This window comes from Phascolarctos cinereus, unplaced genomic scaffold (assembly GCF_003287225.1).
Source record: "Phascolarctos cinereus isolate Bilbo 61053 unplaced genomic scaffold, phaCin_HiC Scaffold_9;HRSCAF=440, whole genome shotgun sequence".
Taxonomy (NCBI): Eukaryota; Metazoa; Chordata; class Mammalia; order Diprotodontia; family Phascolarctidae; genus Phascolarctos; species Phascolarctos cinereus.
The window spans coordinates 157543838-157571007 of NW_027556402.1; the positions used below are offsets into that span (position 1 = coordinate 157543838).

Below are 27170 nucleotides of genomic sequence, written 5' to 3' on the forward strand. Positions count from 1 at the left end.
CATCTGAAAAGTATAAATTAGGATCTGCCTTTATGGTTCTATTTTCTATTTCTGCACCTACTTGATTTAATTCTTCCTTGAAGTGTCCATATGCTATGCTGTTTCGTTGTCTATATGTTAAGTATTGATAATGATTCTTGATTGGTGGTGCCTTTATGTATAAATGTAATGTCCTTGCATGCTTCTTTTTCTCATATCCAAATTTACAGTAGCCTAATCAGAAATCATGATTGCTGTCCTTGGTTTTTTAAGTTTATCTGAAGAATAATAGATTTTGTTCCAGCCTCCAACTTTAATTTTTCATGAATCTTTGTGATTCTTGTGAACAGCATATTGTTGGATTCTGTTTTTTAATCCATTCTGCTTTCCTTTTCCATTTTATAGATGAGTTCATCCCATTCACATTCAGGTTATTATTGTTAAATGCCTATTTCCCTCCTTCCTGTCATTTTGTATCTTTTCCATCACCCACTCTTTACAAATAAGAAAGTAGTAAAAGAGTGTTTTCCCCGTGCATTTAGTCTACAAATGACCTGTTTCCACCCAGTTGCATCTCTTCTTTTCCACTTGCCCTTTCCTTATGCTAAGACTTACTTTCTTCCTTTTAATGCCCTCATAATGTTTCTCTTTCCAGTATTCTAATTTGTTTTGTTTATGACTGATCCTTTACCTATCCACCCTTCCTTTGGTCTATTCCAACTCCTCTCCCAAACTCTTTTGAGTTTAATTTTTTTTTTGTGTGTGTGTGTGTGTGTGTTTGAATTGTGTTCAGTCTTCTTTTATCTGGTTAAGATGAAAGTAAGGTTCATAGGATGCCATTTCTCCCACCTGTTTTATGGTAATATACTTTTCATTGAATGTACCTCTATTATGCGATAGTGATTTCCCTTTCTTTTTTCTTTTTTCCTCAGTATAGTTGCCTGCCTTTCCTACTTTTGCCTTTTCCCAAGACCACCAAAACAGGACAAAACTACCGATAGACCTACTATAATTTTTTTATTTCTTTATGACCCATAAAGATACTGGGGTTCTGAGAAGACATTTGTTATCCCCTATTAACGTGTGAGCAATTCATCCCTACATATTCCCTTCTGAGTAAACAAATATATGTAGCTTTCTGGGTTTTCCTTGCCATCTGCATTTTTTTTTCAGAATATCTACTCAGTTCTCCTTTTTCATGAGGAATGCTATTCCATTAAAAGTCCACTTTTGCTCTGTAGGATTACATTTAGTTTTGCTGGGCAGGTTCTCCCTTGTTTAAAGCCTTTGCCTTTGGGAACATTCCAAATTCTACTCCCCTTTTAAGTAGCAGCTGCTAAGTCTTGTGTGAGCCTTACTCTGCCTATGTGGTACTTGAATTCCTTTTTGGTTGCTTATAGTATTTTTTTCTAGGAGTTTTAATTTTGGAGTTTCAGGAAGTAACCAGTATATTCTTTTATTTTCACTTTGCCTTTCTGGTTCTAAGATTTCAGGGCAGTTTTCACTTACAGTTTCCTGAAATATAGTATCCAGATTCATCATTTTCATGTTGTTTGATAATTCTTAGATTATTTCTCCTTGACCTGTTTTCTAGGTCAGTTGTTTTAAATCTAGTATTTAGTAGATTGTCTCCCCTTGCTCCAAGCTTTTGTTTGAAATTATTTTAATATTTCTTGTCTTTTAAATTATTTCTGACCCGTTTTGATTTTCAGGGCATTTAGTTCTTGGGAGAAGTTTTCCATATTTCACTCTAAGGTACCAGTTCTTTCTGCCTTTTTTTCTTCCTGGATATTTATTTTATATCTCTTGTTTCATTTTTTTTCTAGGTGTATCTGCAGTCTCTATGTGTCTAAGGGCCTTTTTTTTTAAAAAATCTCCAAATCTGGAGTATTGGGGTTGCTATCTTCCTCAGGGTTTATTTCTGGATATCTCTTACACCAAGTTTTTTCCTCATGGTAATCAAAATTTTCTTTGTTTTTCTCATTTAATTGGCCTCAGTATCTAAGTCAGGGGGGCCTCTGTTTGGATTAAGCTTCATAACTGAATGTTGTGGGTGGGGCCTGCTGGTACAAACATGATGGCTAAATCTAGATCCCTTCCTTCAGGATTCTAGGTTGCTTGGGTACTAGGTTCTTCTTGGAGGCTCCATTCTTACCATTGGTCTCTGAGAATACTTGGCTTCCACTATGTCTGGCCTTTGCCTAGGGCTTTTTTCCCTTTTCTAGACTTGAGCCAGTGTTGCTAGACCTTGACCTGCCTGAAACTCCCACTTATGCTGGACTCTAATAGCCATGAGCTTCATACTCGAGCCTAGTCTTTGCCTCGGGCCTTTCTCTTGCCACCCAGAGTCCTCTGGGCTTGCCCTGGGTTATGCTTTCTATCTACCCTCACTTGTCTATTTCATAGTCTCCACAAGGTTCCCCAGATCTTATGTATATCCCTGGAGTGAGTAGAGATGTTTATAGATCACTCTTATTTCTTCTTAGATTATATTAAGTCCTGCTGGGGTGTGGGAGGAGGGAGAGATCTGGGCTCCCCTGATAGTAACAAGTTTTATATAGTGCTTCAAAGTTTGCAAAGTAATTTATTTGTGTTATTTCATTTTATCACAATCACTTTGATCTCAGCCCTGTGAAGTAGGTGGTGTTATTAGCCCCATTTTACAATTGAAGAACTGAAGCCAAGAGAAGTCCAGCGTCATGTAATGTAATAAGTAACCTAGCAAGCTGACATCTTCCCATCTTTCTAATTTTCATGTGTAAGAAGTGAATGTTATGTTACTAAAATATGGCTTCTTTTATTTTTTGTTTTAAATAGGATTTTTCTTTTGGGTATGATGGCATAATAATATCTAATATTTAAATTTTGCACCAATATAATTGAATTCTTTGCAATCTCTAGTGACACATTGACAGTTTTATTATTAGTCATTTAATACTTTTGATTTTTATTAGAATCTTTTTAAAAAAAAATATAGCCTGTATTTCCAATTATATCTCTCCAATTTTCTTACCTATCAGATCAGCACTTGTAACAAGATGAAGAATGAAAGAGTGTAGAAAAAATAGTTCAACCAAGCAGCAGTACATCAGCAAAAACTGAAAGTGTATGCAGTGTTTCATACCTATAATCCCTACTTCTGCAAAGAAGGGAGTGAAGGATATTTTATTTTCTCTGGGAACAAGTTTGGTTTTTTTATATACATTGTTCCATTTTTTGGTATCTATATTGTTGTCATTGTATATATAATTTTTTTGGCTCTGCTTCACTGCATCAGTTTATACAAATCTTATCCTTATATTCTTCATAGTTGTCATTTCTTTTAGTTCTATAAAACTCCATTTCATGCATGTACCAGTTGTTGTTTAGCCAATCCCATTTAATGGATGTTTACTTTGTTTCTATTTCTTTGCTTCAACAAAAAGTACTGTTAGGAATGTTTCAGTGGATATGGAATTTGGAAGTAAAAAACCCTAGCTTTCTTTCCTCGCTTTGTTAGTATTTGTGTGACTTTGTGCAAATTACTTAATTTCATAGGGCCTTGGTTGCCTAATTTGTAAAATGAAAGGCTTGGGGTAGGAAATCTCTAAGGTTCTTTCCAGCCCTATGTCATTTGATTCTGTGATTTTTATTCTAATGTAGAAGCTGCAAGATCCTGTGTAATCCTGACTGTGGTTCCATGATATTAAATAGTTTCTTTCTGGCTGCTTGCAATATTTTTCTCTTTGACCTGGTAACTTTGGAATTTGGCTACTATATTCCTTGGCATTTTCAATTTGGGATCTTTTTCAGGAGGTGATTGGCGGATTCTTTCTATGGCTATTTTATGCTCTGATTCTAGGACTTCAGGGCAGTTTTCCTTGATGATTTCCTGAAAGATGGTGTCTAGGCTCTTTTTTTCATCACGATTTTCAGGTAGAGCAATAATTTTTAAATTGTCTCTTCTGGATCAGTTTTCCAGATCAGTTGTTTTGCCAGTGAGGTATTTTACATTTTTGTCTATTTTTTTATTCTTTTGTTTCTGTTTGACTGATTCTCACTCTCTTTTAGAGTCATTAGCTTCCATTTGCCCAATTCTAATTTTTAACAAATTGTTTTCTTCTGTTAGATTTTGTACCTCCTTCTCCATTAGGCTAATTGTAATTTTTTTTTTTTGGCTAGGCAGTGGGGTTAAGCGACTTGCCCAAGGTCACACAGCCCAATTATATTTTTTAAGGACTTGTTTTCTACAGTTAATTATTGTCCTTCCTTTTCCAAGCTATTGGCTCTCTCTTACATACTTCTCATTTCTTTTTCCAGTTTTTCTTCTACCTCTCTTATTTGACTTTTAAATCCTTCTTGAGCTCTTCCAAGAAGGCTTTTTGGGCTTCAGACCAGTTTAAATTTCCTTTCGAGGTTCCAGATGTGGGTTTGTTGACAGTGTTGTCCCCTTCAGGATTTCTGCCTTGATCTTCACTGTTCCCATGATAAGAATCTATAGTATGTTTCTTTTTGCTCATGGTGTTTGCTTATTTCCTGGCCTTTAAAGAGATTGAGCTCTCCTGCTGGGGAGCAGGGGGTACTGACCCAAGCTTCTTGTGTTGGGAGCCCAGGGCCTGGTCGTTAGCTTTGTGTACTGGGGCCTCAACTGCTGGCAGTTGGAGGATGTAGGATTCTGGAAGGTTACCTGATGTTTGGCTGGAATCAGCAACACGGGAACTCTAGGGGTAGGATTGGGTAGTCTGGCCCCTGGATGTTACCTGCCCTCCAGGGCCTTTCCTTCCTTTAGCTTTCTTCAGCTCCTTTCAGATGGATGTTGCAGGATGTTTATCTGCCAGACACCCCTTGGAGGGTTTCCCAGAGTTTTGCTGAGGCACTGGGAGACTTGGTTGCTGTAGAATGCCAAGGCACATGGTGGTTTTTTGAATTGGTTTCCTCTGGTTCACCTGCCCTTACTGAGGCACTCGGGAGTCCTGGTGTTGGTGTTTGCCTGCTGCACCATCTGGGGTTCAGGATCTCCCCCTGGTATGCTGAGGTGGGTCTTTCTGCTAGCTTGCTGGGACACCTCCCATTCTGTACTGCTCCCCTTCCCCCAGGGCAAGAGGGACCTTTCCTGTTAATTCCTCAAGCTACCTGGGCTACTGGATTGCTGCACCCCATCTCTCAGTTCAGTTGTTCCAGGGTTTTTCCTGGGGTGATATCTTCTGGGCTTTCAGAGATTAATAAAGTACGGTAAGAGTGACTTACTTCTTAATCCACTATGTTAGCTCCTAGAAGCAGAAATCTGTATGATTTTTATTCTGTATACTTGTAGACCAAGCTGTTGATTAAAGATATGAGTTCAAAAATATTGTCTGAAATTTTTTTGGTATTGCCTGTAGATTTAATTTAGCTATATTCTTTAACATTTACATGGAAAACTGAAGGTTGATTTCATTGTCCTTAAATTTAATGATATTTAGATGTATGTTAGTTTTCTTGTATAGTATCGTTTGTTATTTTAGCTTTGGAGATGAAATGAACAGGACTGATTCAAGGACTGAGTAGAAATAGAAAGACAGATGTGTTTTTCAGGGTAGTATTTGAAAATGAAATGAAATAATTAAAAATAAGCATAGCTAAGATGTGATAGAGTTGAACTTTACAAATGATTTTTTTATATGAAATAACTCTTTAGTTAACTGGAAGAGTATTTTTTAGCTGTTTTGTTCCAGTTTCTGCTCAGTCACATTGGATTGGCTTTAGTTGTAGTTGTAGATTCAGGTACACAAGTGGTATGATTGATGACTGTTCTTGAAAGTAAGACAGTGAATAATAGGTGTGCTTGAAAGTAGTGTGATTGAGGTTTCCAGTGACACCTTAGAAACGTCAGTCAAGGGTACTAGTGAGTAGATAGCTGTTGTCCTTAGCTACGGTTCAAGGTTATTATTATCTTTTTGATTTTGTACACAAAGGAACCAGACAATTTAGGCCATGATCACAGAGTTTTCTTTAACATGGATCACAGGTTGAAAAGAAATTGTGCTCTAGAGTTAGAATTTGTTAATTTCTGGGATGTTCAGTTTTTCATTTGGATTTTTTGCAATGAATATTAAACTACAGTGTATTTTATTCCACAGATGCATAAAGGAAGGTAAACACTGGTTTGTTTTGGTTAGCAGTAGTGAAGTGTGATGAGGCATGACTTGAAAATTGTACAATGTGGGTATGAATTTTAGGATTCTCTCTATTTCTTGGGCTGTGTTGGTGTGTTTGGAGACCAGAAGGCCTCTAGATATTAAAGATGTAATAGATAATAAAAATGGAATTCCTTGTTTTGAAATGCATTATAATTTAGAAAGAAGTGAAAAAATCAGCTTTTCATGGTGATTTGGTATTTTTAGTCACAGGTAAAATCATTGGCCTGTTTTTAAGAATTTCATATTTCTGATCTCTGAAATATTTTTTTTTTGACTCTTCATTTTAAAGCTAATTGAATATCATTTAGCTTTTGCTGAGGTTCTTACATTTGTCTGTTATTCATATAACCTTTATTTGAACACGTATGTTTTATAGAAAGAAACTACATTTGAGCAATTTATGGTTCTATTGGATGTGTGTTAAGTGAGTATTCCTTCCTGTGGTAAGATCCCAGCTCATCCATGCCCGTCCACATCTTCTTGCATCTCGTCCACAGGAGGTGTTTTTATACTGCGTGCTGGGGACCTTCCTCCAGATCTCTTGGCATTGTATGGCTAGCAGTGGAGCACTCAGGTTGGCCATTGGTTTGTTCCTCACTGTTGCTACCGGGCTCACTCAAAGGAAACTAGATTTCGGGAATGGTGACCATGTTTTCTGTTGTGTTATTTATGCTTTTGTACATGATGTACATTATGGGTTTTGCCCATTAGGATTACTTTTTAACTCCATAACAAGTATTTTTCATCATTCTCTCTGTGATTAAATCATGCCTCTATTTTTTTAATGAATTTTCAAGTGCTTTAATAGCATTAATTTCCCAAGTTACAGGAACAGGAAAAGGTTGCTTATAAATATCTTTATTGCTAACCATTGACTCTGGTAAAATGTTCCAGTAGGTTGGTAGAAATTCAAATACTTGTTGTACTGGGTAAATGTATTTACTCATTGCTGTTCAATGAAGTGGGAGACCTTGAGCTTTGTTTGGTGAAGATGACCTGTTATTAGGCTATTTCGTCAGAGCCTGTGGTTTTATCCCAACTGGTGTGTTTTTTTTTCTCTCTCTCATTGGTAATTTAATTGAGCACATTATTGTCTAAGCAAGTTAATGGACTTTAAGTTTAGATTTCTTTAGGGCTTCTGAAAACAGCACTTTTTAATGAAAAGAGTAGATACTACATAGAAAAATGTCATCATTTTGTTTTTAAGGCTATTGTAACTTGAGTAACTTGTGGAGGAAATGTTACAGCAAAAGGTAGTGAGGGTACAAAGCCCAACTTCCTGCCATGTAGAGCCCTTAATTTAGAGAAGTAACAGTGGTCAGTATAGATTATGTATCCTTGGTTGTTCTTATGAATGTGGAGCAAAAAAACTTCCTAGAAGTGAGAGAAAGTATTCTTTTATATAAGCTCCTTGAAGGCAAGAAGGACTGTTGTCATATGCTTTCTTGTGTCAACCACAGAATGTAACTATGCCTTATACATAAGATCAGCATTCAGTAATCAACATTTGATTGATTTTTGGTAATCAGGAGATGCTTTTATTTTGCTTCAGGAGTTCTTTTAAAGGAAAATTGTGCTGTAAAATAGTGAATGTATGTTTTAATTTTATTTTTCTAATTCTGAACTTAAAACCAAAAAAAGAACGTTTCTGTTGGCAAACTAGACCATAAAAGATTGTATGTGCAACTGTGACAAGTATGTTCAGCTTGCTTTTTAAAAAGAAACATGTAATAAATGCAGCATGTTACTTTTCAAAGCTGTTCTGCTTATCTATAACAGGATATTTATGTAACTTTTTATGGGATAGTATTTCTTGAATTTGTTTCATTTCAGTTTTTCAGGATAAATCTTTTCTTTGAGGTCATTAACCTGTTTATTAAATTAAGTTTTTCAGTTCACTGACATCTTATCTTAGTGGTTCTGTAGGTACAACTTTGCAACTTGTAGCCTATAAGTCTGTAGGAATTCTCCAGTCATTGGACTAGACCAAAGTGTTTGGGTAGTATATGTCTGTATCTTAATGAGTTTCTGAATTATTGGGGGTATAAAAAAAAAGAGCTACTTTAAGTACAGTTGTTATTTTTTTTTTAACTAAAAATTCACCACTAGTATAGTCCTCTCTCCTGAATCCATCTTTTTTCTCATTAAGAACCATCTCATTCCTCCTTCTAAAATGTACTTGTCCTTGTCTCTTTTGTTCTTGTACTACAAAAAATGATTGGAATCACAGTTAAGAATAGAGTAGACCAAAAATCAAAAATCTCATGTGATTGATGTCTCACCAACTGATTGACCTAAAAACTGTTGTTTGATCTCCGTGCAGAACATATCAGTTTGTAGGTATTTTTTAAAAATTGTGGGCTGTCTTCTGTAGCCATATACATTTTCCTTTGTTTTTTTGGGGGGCAAGCCTCAGAAAAAGGGAGAACATAATTGACAGTGTTCCCAGTTGGGCAGGTAATGATGCTGATCCCTCTCTTGATACTGTTCTCCACCCTTATCACTCACCAGCATCTCTTAGCAGCATTTTTCCTTTGATTCTTATGTGATTATAAAACTTTATGAAAATCAAAAGCTACTTTTTAATAGGGAAGGTTTTGAGGATCCCTGTATTAGTTAGTTTATAGGGTCATTTGCCCTATAAAGTAAAAGCAATACCTTGGCATGATATGCTTTAAGGACTACTAATCTAAAAAAAAAAATTTGATTCACTTAAAAAAGTGAACTAATTCCTATATCCTTAGTGCTTTACATTTAATGAAGCATGAACATGAGCTAAATTTATTTTTCTATTAAAAGGTAATGTTTTTATTTTTCTCAAAATGAACTGTTGTTAATTTCCTGACTACATGATTTAATGATGAAAATAACACAAAAATCATTATGAAGTTTGTAGACTAGTGATTGGTTGGGTTTTTCTTTTGATGTCACAATTCTCCTACCAATAAATGAGGTAGAGGAAAAATGTCAAAGAAATAGAAGGAAACATCTCCTAAATACTCCAATGGGATAGGAGTATCATCTTTTTGTAATGGAATACTGCTCAGGTATCTAATCTATACAGTGTTCATCTGGCACAAATAAAAATAAGTTGTGAATATTGTTGGAGGAAAAATGACTTTAATTTTATAAGTGTTCAGCTTTTTAATGTTATTTTTAAAATAAATTCAGCCAATATAATGTAATATATCTTGATTCATTTGTATATCTTCAAACCGTAACCATCTGGCAAGTATCCTTTTCTCTTACTCAGAAAATTTCCTTTATATGTTCTTGTTTATATAGGTGTATATGAAACAAAGTTATTTTAAAGAAGTAATTATTCTTCAGAGAATAGGGTTATATTAAGCTTTGCCTTTCTGGTATGTGGAGAGAAAAGAGAACTAAAGAAGATATTGTGAAGTTTTTGTGATATAAGAGCTTATGGAATAATTATTTTATGCAGTAATATCTCTTTTAGGGAAGAAGGTGCATTCTCATTGTCAGAAATTTTGTTAGTGGAAGGAGAAATAATATAGGAAACGTAAGACATCAGAAAAATGGAATTAATGTTTGGAAATATAGATATCATTGAAACAGTGCTTTTGCTGTTGAGACCAACATCTTTTATGTACCCTTTTCAGTAGGGATGATTGGGTTACTCTGTTGACCCTCCAGGCTACTTTTGAGTTTGTTTTGTCTCCTGCCTATGGCTTAAAATAGGAAGAAATTACCAATAATACACCAGTGGCCAGTTGTATAAACCCTCGCATTTGAGCACTTGACCATCTCTCTGTGTTTTCCTTGTGGGAGAATTAATCCAGTGACACTGAGAAAGGGTAGTGCCTTCATTTTCCTTTCTCTTTCTTCTCCAGGTAAAGCTTGGTTATCAGTCTCCAAATGTAATACCCAAATTGGCCTTGTTCAGGCCTAATGGGAATGTTCCTTAACTCTTTGGTATGGGCTACTGCCCGATGACACTTCTCTCAGTACTTTTGAGCATGTAAGCACATATGTATGTGGGGGGAGGGGAGAGAAAGGGAGGGAAGGAAGGCGGGAGAAAGAGGGAGAGAGAAAGATGGGAAATAGGACCTGTGATTTCATTAGTGTGTAAAATTGCACTTTGTGGAAATTCCACTCCCCTTGCCTAAAGCAGATTGGCAATTTAGTTTTAGAGTTGCCTACAATACTCAGAGGTTAGGTGGCTTAACTCAAGTGCACATAGCTGGAATATGTCAGAAGCAGGACTTAGACTTAGGTTTAAGGCCTGGCCTTCTGCCCAGCATGTCACACTATCCATCTCTTGTTTGGGTGGGTAAAGGGTTAGACTCCCCTTGGGGAAACTAATGTGCAAATCCGCCAGGAAAGACAGGCTGGAGCCAGATCGTGAAGGTCTTTGAATGTTAGAGGAGTGTGTAATTTTATCCTCATGGCAGTAGGGAGCCACTAAACCTTCTTGAGTAGGGGAAAGTGAAATTGCCAACTGTACTTTTAACAATGTTTAACAATATTATTAATTACAATATTAATTTGGCACCTGTGTAATATTAGTTGAATAGAAAGAAAACAGACTTGAACTTGGGAGGGGTATAGTAGGCTTTTGTAATAGCCATCATCTTAGGTCAGACTCTTATCAGACTATTTGATTAGAGAAAAGGGGAGGCATATGAAAAATGTTATAGGTAGAATTGACAAGACATGAACTTGTGTGAGTGTGTGTGCATTCCTGTGGACCTAGTAATAGTACTACTAGTCTATATCCCACAGATCAACTTGTAGGAATGACCTGGAAACAAAGGGATTACCCATCATTTGGGGAATGGCTGGGCAAAATGTGGTTTATGAATGTATTGAAATACTATTGCTCTGTAAGAAATGATGGAGACAATTTCAGAGAAACCCCTGAAGGGTTTGTATGAACTGATGGCAATATGAAGTGAGCAGAATGAGTAAAACTATTTGTACTATAACTTCAAAATGATAAAGACATGGGTTAGTGAGAGTGAAGAGTTGAGGATGATTTCTAGTATGTAAATAGGAGTGACTGTATGAAAGGGGATTTATACCCTTGATAGAAATAGCTTAAGTTTGGAGAAAGAATGAGTTTCAGAAGAGTGAATGAATTCAGATTTCTGCATATTCAGTGTGAGATACCTGTGTGCATAGTGGAGTGGGACTTGCTTACTTTCTCTTCTTACTTATAGCCTCTTTTATCTAATCAAGCAATCAGCAAATATGTGTAAGACTTTGTGCCAGTAGCTACATAACCCTCAAAGGCAAAATAAGAACTGAGTTGAGGCATATAGATGAAGAAGAGGAAGGAAACTTGTGAAAGAAAAGCTTCAACACCTGGACCTCCTGTTGAATTTTTGACTTGCTGTCTAGAAGAATTACTTTTGTCCTTGTTGCTTGATAGTTCTAGATTATCGATTAATAATTTGGTTTCTCCATGTTGCAGACTATAGGAAGGGAAATCAAAGGAATATTAAGACACTCAGAGATCCATTTGGGAAGGCAAATCTCAGCTGTATTCACCCCAGAATTAGATTTTCTCTCTTTGGTTTTGTAAATAGATTTTTATATGGACCTACACATTATTTTCCTTGACTTTTATTTGTTATCCTTCTGTGACTACTCATAATTCAGAATGACAAAGCAATTTTCTTTTTGAGACAATTACTCTGCTCTGTGTTGGATAATTCCAGTTTACTTTTTGTTTGTTGCTACCACATTTAAGGTAGTGTTACATATAAATAAAAATAAATGATTTTTATAAGGAGACAGGTATCCTGGGGGGAAATTCTGTCCTTTCAGTTGTCCATGGTTTTCAACAAGGTTTCAGAAATTTGGGAAGACTTATTTATATTATTTTGTTAGAAATATCTTAGAAGAGAACAAAGTTTGCCTTTGGCTTCTGACAATTTAGGCTTATTTGAAACCAAGAACAATTGAATACTCAAAATACTCCATCTCTATATCATCCATGACATTTGTCTTTGGGACATTTGTGGCAGTACACATTAAGTGGTTAACCTGTATCTATCTATAATCTGCAAATAGCTAGATTAATGCAATGATTCTTATTCCTTTTATCATACTTCCCCACTTTATCATAAAAGCATTATGTACTTGTTTTTATCCCTGGTTTTTTTCCAAGTCTTTGTAAGATTTAGAGCTAATGAAGCTCTAAGAAACCATTCCAGAAGGGACAATAAGGGCTTAGAAGAGTAGTCTGTCTAACGTTTTGATAATTTATAAAGGGATATTTATAGGCTATTATTAGAGTTTTCTAAGGTTCTGTAAAACACTGCATATATATATTAGTACATCCACTTTAATAAACTCTCAAAACTTAAGAGTTATTTGTTGAGCTCATTTTGTTCAAGGTTATTTATGTGTAGTCTGGGTTATTAAAATACAAAATTAGGGAGAATACAAAAATCAGATCAATGGGAAAACCTATTAATTTGTCTTTTTTTAATAGTAGCTATAAATAATCAAGTACCTACTAATTTGTCTTTTTTTTAATAGTAGCTATAAATAATCAAATACCTATAGGAGAGCTAATGATAAGTTTATTTTGTCTTTAATAAAAAGCAAGAGATCCTTCTATGAAATGTTTGACTTAAATTTGGTACTGAGCATGTGGGGTTTCCATATTTATTTCATTTTTAAAAATACTTTTTTGGTGGAAGTTTTACTACAAAATAAAATGTTTACTAAGTTATATATTATTATATATAAGTATATATATTATATATATACATTAAATTTTTGGGGTTTGAAGTGACTATCAGAAGTTTAAATTCCAGGCTCCTAAAGAAAAAGACCACATTTACCTTTTGCCTAGTACAAAATAAATTTCTTTGCAGAGAAACCCCGTCTTTTTTAGGATAGTAATTATATCTATAATAAGATAGCTACAGCAAAATAGAGGTTCTATGGATTCTGTTTTGCCTGTTGCCTTTTGATATTGTCATAGTTTCTTTAGCTTTTTGGTTAAAAGAGAGATGCTTATTTGAATTAAACGTCTGTATACTTGAGTGGGCTGAAAAAAATGGTTTTTCTTTTTACTGAATACTGTATGTCAAGAAAGTGACTTGCTTAGTTTTCAAACATATCAAAGATTAAATGTTTTACTTTTAAAGATATCTTAATTAGAGAAATTCTACTTAGCTTATTTTAAAACTGCACATCATATCTTTCTGACTTCTGACAATTCCTGGGTCAACACTAGTTCAGCAGTGGATCTACTTACTAATGCCCCTTAACTAGCCTCCCAGACTTCCCTAACCATTACTTGCTTATGCCAGCTCTGAGGCAGGCCTCATAGAATAACGCGCTGTTACTTGCCAGGAGGACCTCTTTGAACTGTCTCAGGGATGGGGAATCTGCAGCATCAAGGCCACATGTAACCTTCTAGGTGCTTGGGTGTAGCCTTTTGACTGAATCCAAGTTTTACAGAACAAAAAGGATTTGTTCTTTTATGCTCCCTTTTATGAAGGGAATTTGTTCTGTGAAATTTGGATTCAAAGGAGCGCACTTGAGGACCTAGAAGGCCACAGGCTCCCCACCCCTGAACCATCTACTCACCTGTTTTCCTCAGTGGATCTTTTCGTATCCACTAGTAACCCTTGCCTGGACTGTTTCTCAGTGGTTAGCCATCCCCCTATTCCCTTATATTCTTCCTTATCTTAGTGGTTATGAACCTTAGCTGCTACTGAACAAACTGTGTTCCTGCTTTCTGCTTCCTCATTCCTATCCATCTTAACCCCCTCTCCCAAAGTCTCATCCCAGATTTTCCTGTCTCTTCCATTATACCTCCTTCAACACTGACAAACTCCTTCTCGTTCTCAACCTTTTCCTTTCTTCCTTCTTCTATTTTTGGAAACTCATAGGCTCTCTTATGACAACATTGTTTCCCTGGGTCGCCTTTATAGCATTGACTACACTTTCCCTCTTATCTCCTGACTCATTATTCACAGTGGGAGTGTTGGAATACTTCTTGCTCTCCATTGCTGCTACTGTACTCTTGCAGTACCACCATCAATTGCTCCATAACTCTGCCTTCTTTGAGGTTTATGCTCTTTAAATTTATCACCCAATCCAGATTCTGGCAATTATCTTTTTAAAAATGTAATTTTATTTTATTTTTAGTTGTGAATTCTCTCCCTTCTTGTCCATCTTTCCATTTCTCAGCCATTGAGAAGGGAAGGAAAACAAAACAAAACCACAGCCTCTTACAAACATGTTTAGTCAGACAAAACAAATTCCCACATTAGCCATGGCCGTGGCTATTATCTTTTGACTGCCAGGACTCTCTCTTTGCTTACTTGGTGAATTGAGTGCTTGGCTCAGTCTTTCCTTCATCCCCAATTCTAGCCCCTCATACTAGGTAATTTCACCATACCCTTTTATGTTTCCTCAATTACCCAAACTTCTCAGTTTCTTAATTTTTTTAGTTCCTATGACCTATTTCTCCATTCCTCTTCAGCCTCATATGGAGATGGTCATAACCTTGATCCTACATATCCTAAACTTATTAGTTGTCTTCACTGTGATCTTGTTCTTCCTCCCTATGGTATTTTTCTAGGCTGCTGCCCCTGCTCTGACTGCACTCCAGTCCCTTGCTGAACTTGACTCTTTGATGAACTAGTTAACTCTATTCATTTTTTGGAAATTTTATTTTCTATCCTGAACTCAAACACCAAAAAAGTAGAATATTTTTATATATGCTACAGAATGAAGGAATATGATTGCATATGAAACTGAATCTCCATTTCATACCACTTTTTAAAAAAGTTATAATAAATTCCATGTTAATTTCTAGTATCTTTTTTTCCTTTCCCTTTTTGGTGAGGCAATTGGGGTTAACTGACTTGCCCAGGGTCACGCAGCTAATAAGTGTCAAGTCTCTGAGACCAGATTTGAACTCAGGTCCTCCTGACTCCTGGGCCAGTGCTCTATCTACTGCACCACCTAGCTGCCCCTATCCATGTTAATTTCAAAACTACTTTGGTTCCCTTCTATACCTTTAAAAAGATGTTTTAGTGGCCCTCTTTTTTTTTTAATGTCGCTATTATTGACTCCCTCTACCTTCTGCCACCTTTCCAACCTGTTCCTCATTAAAAACTGAGAAAAAGAAAAAAAATACATGTGTCTTTCTACATTGTAAATCCATCGACTCTGTTATTAGAGGTCATAGGTCCTCTCAAGACGTGGTTGGTTATTGCATTGATGAGAGTTCTGAAAGAATCTTTAAAAGTGATTTGTCTTTGCAATGTTATCATTATGTAAATTGTTCTAGTTCTTCTAACTCCACATTGCGTCAATTCATACAGTCTTCTGAGGCTTTTATGAACCTATCACTTTTGCTGTTTCTTACAGCACAACAATATCTATAACATTTATATACCAAAATTTGTTCAGCCATTTCCTAGGTGATGGACACCTCTTTAATTTAGAGTTTTTTTCCAAAGAACTTGCACTTTTGGTGCCACAGCACCAAACAAAGCTGCTATAAATGCTTTAGTACACATGAGCCCCTTTTTCTTTTTTTGATCTCTTTGGGGTATTGGCCTAATAGTTGTATTACATGGTTAAAAGGTAAACACAGTTTAGTGACTTTTGAGATGTAATTCCAAATTGCTTTCCAAAATGCCTATACCAATTTACAACTCTCCCCCGAGTTTATTAATGTACCTTTTTTTCCCCCAACATCCTCTCTAACATTTGTCATTTTCTTTTTTTTTTTGTTAACCATGCCAATTTGATTTGTATGAGGTGGAACCTCATAGTTGCATTAATTTGAATTTCTCTGTTAATGGTTTGGAGCATTTTTTAAAAATATAAACAGCTTTTTCCACATGTTAGCTTGAGTATCTTCTTTTGATAACTGTCTATTCATATCCTTTGACCCTCTGTCATTTGGAGAATGGTTCTTTTTTTTTTTCAATATAAATTTGAGCTTTAACTCATGATTTGTACATTTCCTTAAGATAATTTTTTTCCTCCAGTTATCAAGCATTATAATGATTTTTTGAAGATTTCCTTTTCAAAAGCAGACTGGTATAGAAGAAATAACAAACTTTGGAAGAAAGCTTGGTTTTGATGAACTGGAAAATGACATTCTCCAGGAACTGCTCGTTTTTGCATTTAAGAATTGACTGATGGTCTTCTTTATTTAGATCAACTAGGAGTGTTTAAAGATGCCAACAATGATGCTGATAAATAAGCAGATAATACGCAAGTAGGAGAGTTTACATTTCAAGATACCTTTTTCAGCTCTAGAAGTTGTGAAGCAAAAAGTTATGGATGCTGATTCTAATGTCAGGCAAATGCTCCAAAATATGGAGCATATGCATGAAGATTTAAAGAAAGAGAAGACAGTTCAGTGTATGGTGATAAAGTAAACTACAATAACAGCATATTCGTTATATCATCAGTGTAGGCTTATTTTTAGGTGTGATATTCAGTAATTTTAAAAATTTTGCTTTCTGTAACTGCTCCATTATTTTGTAAAAACCTTGAATCAGAAATACATTTTCCTTATCCTTTGCTGTTATATTTATGTTAACTTAAAAAAATTCATTGTGTTTCCATTCATCTGGAAGCAAATATTGTATTTTACATGGTAATTATAACTGTGAACAGTGTGGAATAGGGCAAATTAGAATAATGTAACTATTTAGTGGGATTCACTATTTGCACTAATCAGGACCTAATTGAACTTTTTTCTCTCTTCCTCCCCTGGGGGTGGAGGGGAGAATATACAAATATAACATTGATCATACCCAATAATGTTTCCTCTTAGTCTATCACCTATCACATGGTTGGCAACATTCTTTATCATAAATCCTCTGTAATAATGGCTGATCATTATGTTGATTAGAGTGCTTAATTCTTTCAGAATTGTTTATTTTTCACAATGTTGGTTTTGTAGTATAAATTATTCTTCTAGCTGAGCAGGCCCTCAGTCGCTGGAAGGCACCTGGCTCTGCAGCCTGTTTTAGGCTAAATCTTATCCCTAGTGTTTTTAGACCTTTTTGTCTCCCTATGCCAATTCAAATTGTAAAAGTGACTCACTGATTTTTTTTTTTATGGATTTCCCAATTAAGACTTGGTCTGTTGCATTTTCTACATGATTGTTCAATGGCTGTGGGGAAGAGCTTGGCTGTTTTACTTCCTTCTGCTCTATTTTATTGGTTGTTCCTGCTATAAATTTTAGAAAAGTGACTGGTGATTCTTTCAGTCTGTACTTTCCCTTTTGGTTCTAAGGAAGCAGTATAGTTTTCATTTATGATATAAAATGTTCAGGCTTTTTTCCTTCATTGTTTTTAAAGAGTTTAGTGATTCTTCACTTAGCTTTTCTTTTCCTGCTTTTCAAGTCAGTTGTTGAAAATATCCTTCATTTTCTTCTATTCCTTTGGTCTTTTGGTTTTATTTTTAATATATATTGCTGTCTCATAGAGTCACATTTCTATTTGGCCAAGTCTGTTTTCAGTTAGTTTGTTACTTGAGTAAGGTTTATCACTTTGTCTTCCCAGCTTTTTTTTTTTGTTGTTGTTGTTGAGGCAATTGGCATTAAATGACTTCCCCAGAGTCACACAGCTAGTCAGTATTATATGTCTGAGGCTGGATTTGAACTGACTCCAGGGCCAGTGCTCTATCCACTGCACTGCCTAGCTGCCCCCAGCTATTTATTCTTATAATTCTTTCCTTCAGAGCTCATTTCGTTTTTTTAATCTCTTGCTTTATTTCTTTTGGCTATTAATGTAATTCTTTGGAAAATCCATTTTTTTCCCTTTTGAGTCTCTGCGGTTGTTACAGAGTTATGTTTTCCTTTAAGAATATCTTTATATCTACAATAATTTTTTATTCTTGTTGGCATTTCCTTTGATTTACTCATTTCTTCAGTTTTAGTTTATTGATTGGTTCCTTGACTCCTCCTTGCTCATACTCACCACGTATATCCAGTTTGTTGTCAAAATTTTTCATTTCTACCTTTGTAGCTCCTCTTGTATATGCATTTTTTTCTTTCTATTCATATAGCCACCTCCATGGTATAGGTCTTTACCTCTTGCTTGGACTTGCCTCCTAATTGGCCTGTTTGCCTCAAAACTCATCCACACTGTGATTTGTTTTTCATACAGCTTACCAAAGTGACTTTCTATATTATCCCTCTATTCAGTAAACTCTAGAGGCTCCCTGTTACTACCAGGATCAAATATGAATCCCTCTTTCGGGATTTGAGGCTCTTAATAATCTGACTCCTTCCTGTTTTACCAGTCTTAAATTTTACTCTCCTCCATGAAATCTGTAATCCTGCTACACTGGCCAGCCTGGTGTTCCTCACACAGGACACTCTTATCTTCTCTCTCTCTTCCTTTGCATAGGCTTTCCGGAACTCCTGAAATGACCTCCCTTTTGATCTCTGCCTCTTAGCTTCCCTGTCTTCAAGACTGCTTATATCCTGCCTTCTCCAAGAGGCCTTGCTGGTGCTGCTAGTGCCTTCTTTGCCCGTAAAGTTACCTACCTTCTATTCTATATGTGTCTTTTGCATATTTCTTTACAGGTTGTCTCTTCTCTTAGAGTATAAGCTCTTTGAGGGCAAGGCCTATTTTTGCCTATTATTGTAACCATTGTGCTTAGCATAGTTTCCTGGCACATTGCAAATACTTAATGAATGCTAGTTGATTGATTGGTTGCAATTATTGGAGAGTCCTAAATCTATATTCCCATTAATGTGATAAAAATGAACAATTTCAGAATTTTAATATATGAATTTAAATGATGTGAAAAGGTATAAATAACTTAATTTCTAAGGTATAGTATTAGAGGTCCTGTTTCACCAGTTTTATTTAGTGGAGCCAAATAGGGCATTGTCTTTTTCATTTTGTCGTTGTATTTTTAGTGCTTAGCAGAGTGCTTTGTATATAGTTGGCATATAATAAATACTTCTTGAATTGAATAAATTAAATGTAGTTATTACTGTTCTTATAGTGGTAATGGGTAATAAGGCTAGCTTGGTTATCATTAAAGTTCTGATATTTTCAAAGTTGAGCATGAATAACCATTGAGTAGATTTGTTTGATCAGCAAAGCTATATATAATTTAATTCATTACTATTACTGAGTTTTGTTATTCAGTTGCTATATTTATGAAAAATCAGGCCAGGATTTGACACAGTGTAGAGCTGCATTTGCCAGTTTTTCTTTATTTTGATATCTCCTTACTTAAGTTGTGTGTGGCTCTTGCTTCTGCTAAAGGTACTAATGAGGAGGGCAGGTAAGTGGTACAGCAGATAGAGCACCAGCCCTGAAGTCAGGAGGACCTGAGTTCAAAACCGAGCTCAGACCAAACGCTTGGCACTTACTAGCTGCGTGACCCTGGGCAAGTCACTTAACTCCAATTGCCTTAAAAAAAAAAAAAAGGAAAAGGAAGAGAAGGTACTAATGAGAGATGTTACTGTTTTTTAGGCTCTACAACAGCAGGCCTAGTTGGCCTATAGGCTTTCAGGCTTTCAGCATTTCCCGTATAGCCATCTCCCAATAATCAGCTATTTCCTGCCTGATTTGCAGTCCACCTACCTAGATTCTAATTCTCTATGTGAAGTAGAGGAGGACATCCAGACTATTGAGTCTTTAGGAAAAATTTCTTCCCTTTCATTATCCTTTACTGTCAACTTTCTCAGGAGATAGTAGAAGCAACCCTTTCAGGATACTGAGGCTTGACTTCAGTTTTATGCTAGGATAGCACTGAATCCTCTTGTTCTTCCAGAGAGTGGGCTTTGATCATGGTTATAACAGCAGGCATGTTATGATTTAATGACTTGAGAGTTAGAGAAAGGCCCTAAAACTATAAAATGAAGCCAACTGGTCCACAAGAAGATTTGAACCTCTGAGTATGGGCTCATTTATGCTGTGCTTTAATCAGTTGTGCTGATCAGCTAGAGACAAACTGTCCTCAGATACTAGTGAATGTTGTACAGAAGTAAGAAGAGGAGTTAATTAAAGAGAGTAAATATTTGTAAAGAAAGATGAACAACCATACATATAAAGAGAGCTTATTGCTTTATGCAACTTGAAAGTAGGTTCATAGTGGCATAGTGGCATAGTAGCAGAACTCTGCCCTGTTCAACATTTTTACCAGTGATTTGAAACCTTTCAGTGATTATACTTTCCTTTTAATGCTCATATCATCACTTTAATATTGTTTGCGCAAGAAGAAAGGTCAAAACAATAAATGCATTTTTCTTTATCTTTGTTTTAAAATGTTTGTTTATTATGAAGTAGAATATCATCAACAAACATGAACATTTCTGTGTACTAAAAAGCTAGAAAAATGACAGTTAAATATGTAACCATGAATCTAAATGTTGCATTTTAAAAATGTTACTTATAAAATTTAACATGGCATTACCAACATTGCCCTGCTTGTCTGGGTCCTCTTCTGACCGTCTTTCTGCCGCCTTCTATTTTTATGTTTTATTAGCACTCTTTCTTTGCTTGTTTTTTTGTTGCTATCCCTAATACTGTTTACCCACTGGCTAGTAAGATTCTTTCCCCTTTCCCTCCCCTTAAAAGTCCTTCACTTAACCCCAGTTGCCTAAAAATAAAACACACACACACACACACACACACACACACCCACCCCCTTAAAATAAATAAATGTAGTCAATACAAATTTGTGTTGCATTAGTCAATTCTGAATCTGTATGTCCCATTCAGCATTTATAGTCCATTACTTTCCCCCCATGTGTTGGAATATACACTTCATGGTCAGTCATCTGTAGTGGTGATTGATCATTTGCATGAGTTCTTGCAATCTTTCTCAGGTTTCTTTGAATCCATAACTTTATTTCTTATGGTATATTCCCTTACATTCTAATGAAGGCCAGCAGGTGGTAGTAGAGAGAAAAGCCAGGAAGACCTGTGACCCTTACTAGAACTTACGCAGTGTTCTAAGCAACTTTTAAAGACTCTTAAGTTGCAGAGAATTTCCTCACTCACGAAATCCTATGTTAGTGAAATCACAGGTTCAGTGCCTGTCTCTTTCTACAGTCACATGCCATAATTTGTTCACTTTTTTCCCAACTGATGGACAGTTACTTTATTCCCATTTTTTTTTACTGTGGCAAAAAGTAATGCTTTAAATATATTTTTAAACATTAATTTTAATTTGAAACTAAACATACCCCTTAGCACTTTAAAAGATCATAATTTTCAAGCTGATGGATCTTTAGTGGTCATGTAGTATAACTCTTTTATTTGACAGATGAAGAAACTGAGACCCATTGATGTGAAATGACTTGTCAGTGGTCATACAGATAGTCTAGCAGAGCTGGGTTCAAACCTGGATTCTTTGACTTCAAATTCAGGACTTTTTGCATGGTATCACAGAAGCAGATATTATTATGTACCTAAAGCATTAGAGTTTTGAATTGTCTAGGAGGCTGAGAATCACTTACCTCCTTAACTGTATTTTTCTGATGGCATAAGCTCATATGTTGCGATTGCAATAAGACAGCATAACATGGTGGCTAGAAGTGCATAAAATTGGCATTGGTAAAGGTGGAAAGATATCTGAATTTTTTTGATAGACTTAAGAAAAAACTTGTGAATTTTTTGAGAACTTTTTTGTACACTTTTATATAATGAAAATTTGTTTGAATATCTTCCATTTAAGATGAGGAAGATGAGTTTAGATATAAGAAGATATCCCTTAAACCAAAAGAAAATGGAATGTCTTCAAGTAGTCATATTGGAGCATCAAATGGGAAGAAAGACATTGGGAAAAAACCTCAGATTAAGAATAAGCCTTTGTCACCAATAAAACTTACACCCATGTCAGTCCTTGATTACTTTGGAACTGGAAGTGTTCAAAGATCAGAAAAGAAGCTAGTTGCAAGCAAAAGAAGAGAGGTGAGTACTTGCTGTTGTCTAAGTCAGGAATTTTCAAGACATTTACCTAATGGTTTTTATTAACAAGAGAAATCAGCACATTGGTAAGTGGGCAAATTAATTTTTTGTTATGTGGTGATTGTTTCTTTGACTATGGATTAAAAAAAGATTGAGAGATACATTAGCATGCCATAAATTCTTAGGTACAAATAAAGGCTCATTTGCATTATGAGGAGAGGAAATTAAGGTAAAATTTACTAGCAATCTCTTTTCCAACTGACCTCTCTAGAAATAGAGGCAGTTCTTGGTTATCCATTTTGAGAATAATCTATGGTAAATTTTCAGTTTCTGCCTGGTTTTTTTTTTCAGTGCTGCTAGGCTGCTTCTTACCATCAGTTGATGTGTACTCAGCTAATGCAAACTTGCATTATTATTAGCCTAAGCCAGACAAAGCTGAAAAGTAAGTTTGCTGCCCAAGGATGATAAATATATGCCCTTTAATGGTTAAACACCATGCAAGCATTTGGAGTACCATTCGTATTTGCTCAATTTTTCTTTCCACTTGGGACTGTAGCCATCTAAATTTTCCCATTTCTGAAACACACCAGTATATAGTCACTGTAATGACAGTAAGTTGCCCATAGTAATATGTGCTATAAAATGTTAGACTGGTCATTTTGTTTAAATCTACAGATTTGAGACAGATTTGAGTGACCTGTCTATAGTATACCTTTCTGTTAGGTATCCTAGTATAGCTCACATTTACAAAGTGCTTTAAAGTTACAAAGTGCTTTCTCGCAAACCACCCCATGAAGTATGTATTACAACTACTCATATACTCCTTTTATACATGAGGAAGCAGAGGCTCGGAGATGTAAAATTCTTTGTGTGAGATTCCAAAGCCCAGTCCTGGCGGAGGCATAACTTGTGTCCAGATCCTCTAGTTTATAAGAATGCAAAAGCAGTGAGGACATGCAGTAATCATGTAATGATTATAATTTTCAGGTCTAGTGTTTTACATAATATCTCATCAATCATTGTTTTATTATTTCAGCTGTCATACTGTAGAATGTTTATTTTGTGGAATGTGGTTGATGATATTATTTAAGGACTGGACTGTTATTAATTCTTGATTCTGTTTAAAATATAGCCTTCACAAAATACAAATGATTCCAGATTAGCTGATCAAGCGGTTGCTGAGCAACTACAAATTGAAGAGAATTTAGAGGTATTACCATTTTATTAAATCATTACTGTATTTTCATGCAGATGTATGAACTAGATATTTAGATAGATGGTTAAGGTGAAGTCTGAACTGGTTTAATGACAATACTCCACAGTTGTGATTAATGGACTGATGTCTGCTTGGCAGGGGTGGCTCTTATGGTGTGTGGCCTTTGTCTTTGGCTCTGTTTCATTAAACATTTTACTAGTGAATTGGGCTAAGATACAGAAGAAGAGACTGGCTAGATACATATGTCAAAAAGACTTGGACATTTTGGTGGACTGCAGGCTTAAAAGGAGTCAGTAGACGATAGATCAGTTTAAAAAAGCCATTGTTATCTTAGGCTAGATAAACATTTATTCAACAAATACTTACTAAATGTTTACTGTGTTCAAGGCTCTGTGCTGTATTTTAGTGTTACAAAAATAGCAGTTTCTTTCCTCAAGGAATGAAGGCAGGAAGAGTAACAGCATGTACACAGATGTTAGGACATTATTAGATGGATTAAAAATGGTTAAATGACTGTACTCAGAGTGCTGATTAATCATTCATTTTCAGCTTCTAGTAGCATACTCTAGAGTGCTGTCATTCTAAAAATGTTGTATTCAGCATTTTTGCCTGACTTGATTGAGCACATGACTGACAAGTTATTAAGTTTGAGAATGACTTTAACCAGAGTGAACACTTCTGGAAAAGGCAAGCTCAATAAGCCATTAATGTGACTGAACTGCCACAAAAGCTAATATGATCTTAGGCCGTATTACTAAAAGTGGTCGAAGAAAAGTTGTTGGTGGTTCAGTTATCAACTTGGCAAGAGGTCTCTAGTGGAATGTCCTAAAGATCTCTGCTTGGTTCTTTTCTGTTTAACATTTTTATCACTAATTTGGATAAATGTACAGATAGCTGATAGCAAACATTTGTTATTGTGTTTTATGGTTTGTACAGGGCTTTATATGTACTTTTTCATTTGATCCTCACAAAAACCCTAGGAGGTAGGTACTAATTATTTCCATTTTACAAATGGGAAAACTAAGTCCAAGAGAGGTTAAGTGACTTGCCCAGGATCATACTGCAATTAATTTTCTTAGGCATGATTTGAACTGAGGCTTGTCTTTTTCCAAGTCCACAACTTTATCCATTATACTACATAGCTGCCATGTTCATCAGATTTGAAGGTGACATTCAACTGGGAAGAATAACTAAGACAGCAGATGAGAGTCAGGATGTAAAAAGATCTTGATAGGCTAGAACATTGGGCTTGATTGAGCACATGACTGACAAGTTATTAAGTTTGAGAATGACTTTAACCAGTTTAAGAATTTAAGAAGGTGAGAAATTCAATAGAAATAGAGGTAAAGTCTACATTCAGCTTCAGGAACTCACCTTCAGAAATACTGGATAGGACCAAGGAAGATAAGACTAGGGTGGAACTTGATCTTCAAGTATTTGAAGACCTTTTATGTGGAAGGGATATTAGCTTTGTTCTGTTTGGCCCAAATGGCAAAATTGGAGCAATAGATAGAAGTAGCCAAAAAGGCAAGTTTAGGTTTGTTTTCAGGAAAAACTTTCTGACAGCTGGAGTTGTCCAAAGGTAGAATGGTCTGTTTCAGGAGGGTGCTGGATTAGTTCTACCTTCTTGGAGATCTTCACTCAGAAGCTGATTAACCATTGTCTGGTGGGTTACTGTAGGGATTTTCTTCCAGATGTAAGTTGGAATATTTGCCGCTGAAGTCCAACTTTCTAGAGTCTGTGTTCTCTGAAGTCTGTTGGGCAAATAAAAGTGACAATAGTCTTGTTAAACCATGACAGTTCAGTTAGACTATAATTAGTATTATGTTTACTTCTTAGCACAATGTTTTAAAAAGGACATTGAAAAGTTGGAGCAATTCTAGAAGTAGGTCACCATGGTGGTGGAGACCTTTTTGATTGAAAAATCAAAGGAATCAGGAATGTTTTAGCTTAGTGAAGACCATTTAAGGACAAACTTGATAGCTGTTTCCAAGCCTATAAAGGTTGTCACATTAATAGGGATTAACTTTTTTAAAAAAACTCCTTGTGGGGAAGCTTAGAACATTAGGTTAAGGCAGATTTTCTTTTAGTATAAAAAAGCCAAATGAATGGCTTCCAGCAGAAATTGGTTCATATATTCCATGTATAGAGAGTTTAACATATAATATAGTAAATTAGACTCTCTCTCTCTCTCTCTCTCTCTCTCTCTCTCTATATATATATATATATATATATATATACATATATATATAAAATTATATGTTTAATATATATATATAGTAAATTAGACTCATTATCATGAGAGGTTTAGAGCTGGTGGGTAGGAAGAGAACCTTTGTCGTGAAAACACTGAGAAGAGAGACAGTATTCAGGAGGAGGGAGTGGTCATTATTGTGAAATGCTACAGAGAAGTCAAGATGGATAAGGACTGAGAAAAGGCCAATCAATTTCACAACAAAGAATCACCTTTGAGTGAATGGTGGAGTTAGAAAATAGGTTGTCAGGGGGCGGTTAGGATAGAATACGGGTCCTGAGGTCAGGAGGACCTGAGTTCAAATCTGGCCTCAGACCAAACTCTTGACACTTACTAGCTGTGTGTGACCCTGGGCAAGTCACTTAATCCCAATTGCCTAAAAATTTTAAAAAAAAAATTGTAAAAAAAAAAAAAAGATTGTCAGCTGTTAAGAGTGAGTGGGAGATGTGAAAATTGGGTGTAGAGAGCTTTTTCCTAGGAATCTAGCTGTGAGAGGGAGCTATCTATCTATCTATCTATCTATCTATCTATCTATCTATCTATCTATCTATCTATCTGTTTATATCTCATGATAACTTGAGGCTGTGATAGTATCAAGTGAAAATTTTTTTAAGGATGGGGGAAAGCTGGGCATGTTTGAAGATATCAGGGAAAGATACAGTGTATAAAGAGATATTGAGAATGAAGGAGGCAGGCCTTGGGGTTGGGAAACCTGCATTCTTGGGGCCACTTGTGGCCTTTTAGGTCCTTGGGTGTGGCCTTTTGACTGAGTCTAAGTTTTACAGAATAAATCTTTTTATTAAAGGGATTTGTTCTGTGAAGTTTGGATTCAGTCAAAGGGCCACACTTGAGAACCTAGAAGGTCACATGTGGCCTAGAGGCTACAGGTTCCCCAGCCCTGGAGGTAGGGGATCGTTGAAGGGACAAGCTCACAGAGGAGACAGAAGATGATATCAGAGGCATGAATAAAAGTTAACATTGTTAAGGAGAAGGACCACTTCATCCTCTGAAACTGGGATTAAAGAATAGAGAATTAGGGAATAATAATCAGGGATTTGAAGTATGGAATTGGCGAGAGGAGGAAACTGATGTTGAGTGGAGTCAATTTTTTTCCTTTGTGAGAGGGAGTGGGAGAGATGGTGGTATAGAAGAGGTTTAGAATAGCTGATATGGGGAATGCAGTAAAGAGTAGATCAGAAAAGAACAAAAAGATTGGTATGCAGTAGTGAGATTGAACAGTTAATTTGTAGGGGATACAAACAGCATGTGATTATATGTGAATAGGTCTAGTCTTAGAGTAAATCATTTACTAGCTGATATGAAAAGATTTTAACATAACTGTTGAAGTACTCATCTTAAGGATGAAACATTTTGTTGTAATCGAAAATAATTGGTAATAACATGATAACTAGGATGTTTGTTTAGTAGTCTGTGTACTGGATTGCCATGTTATAAAAATTGATGAAAGACTTAACGTGTAATTTTGTATGACAATAAGCATTTATTATGGATGAGGTACTGTGAATGAATGAATGAGTGAAATAAAAAATATTTACTAATTTTTTACAGTATCCCAAGCACTAGGGATACCAAAAGAAAAGTAAAGGTAGTCTTTGCCCTCACAGATCTTGTGTTCTAATGGGGGCAGAAACATTATATAGGGT

General features: G+C 35.7%; 1 protein-coding gene across 6 annotated transcripts in view; it reads left to right on the forward strand.

Moving 5' to 3' along the window:
* Positions 1-27170, forward strand: part of RFC1 (replication factor C subunit 1) — a 97955-nt gene that overhangs the window by 22674 nt on the left and 48111 nt on the right. For 5 of the 6 annotated variants that reach the window (XM_020991632.2, XM_020991604.2, XM_020991622.1 and 2 more), the window contains 2 exons: positions 21804-22039; positions 23169-23246. In XM_020991632.2, coding sequence (XP_020847291.1) covers positions 21804-22039; positions 23169-23246 — 314 coding nt within the window. The remainder of the gene's footprint in view (positions 1-21803; positions 22040-23168; positions 23247-27170) is intronic. The other variant, XM_078148195.1, reaches the window with a different exon arrangement.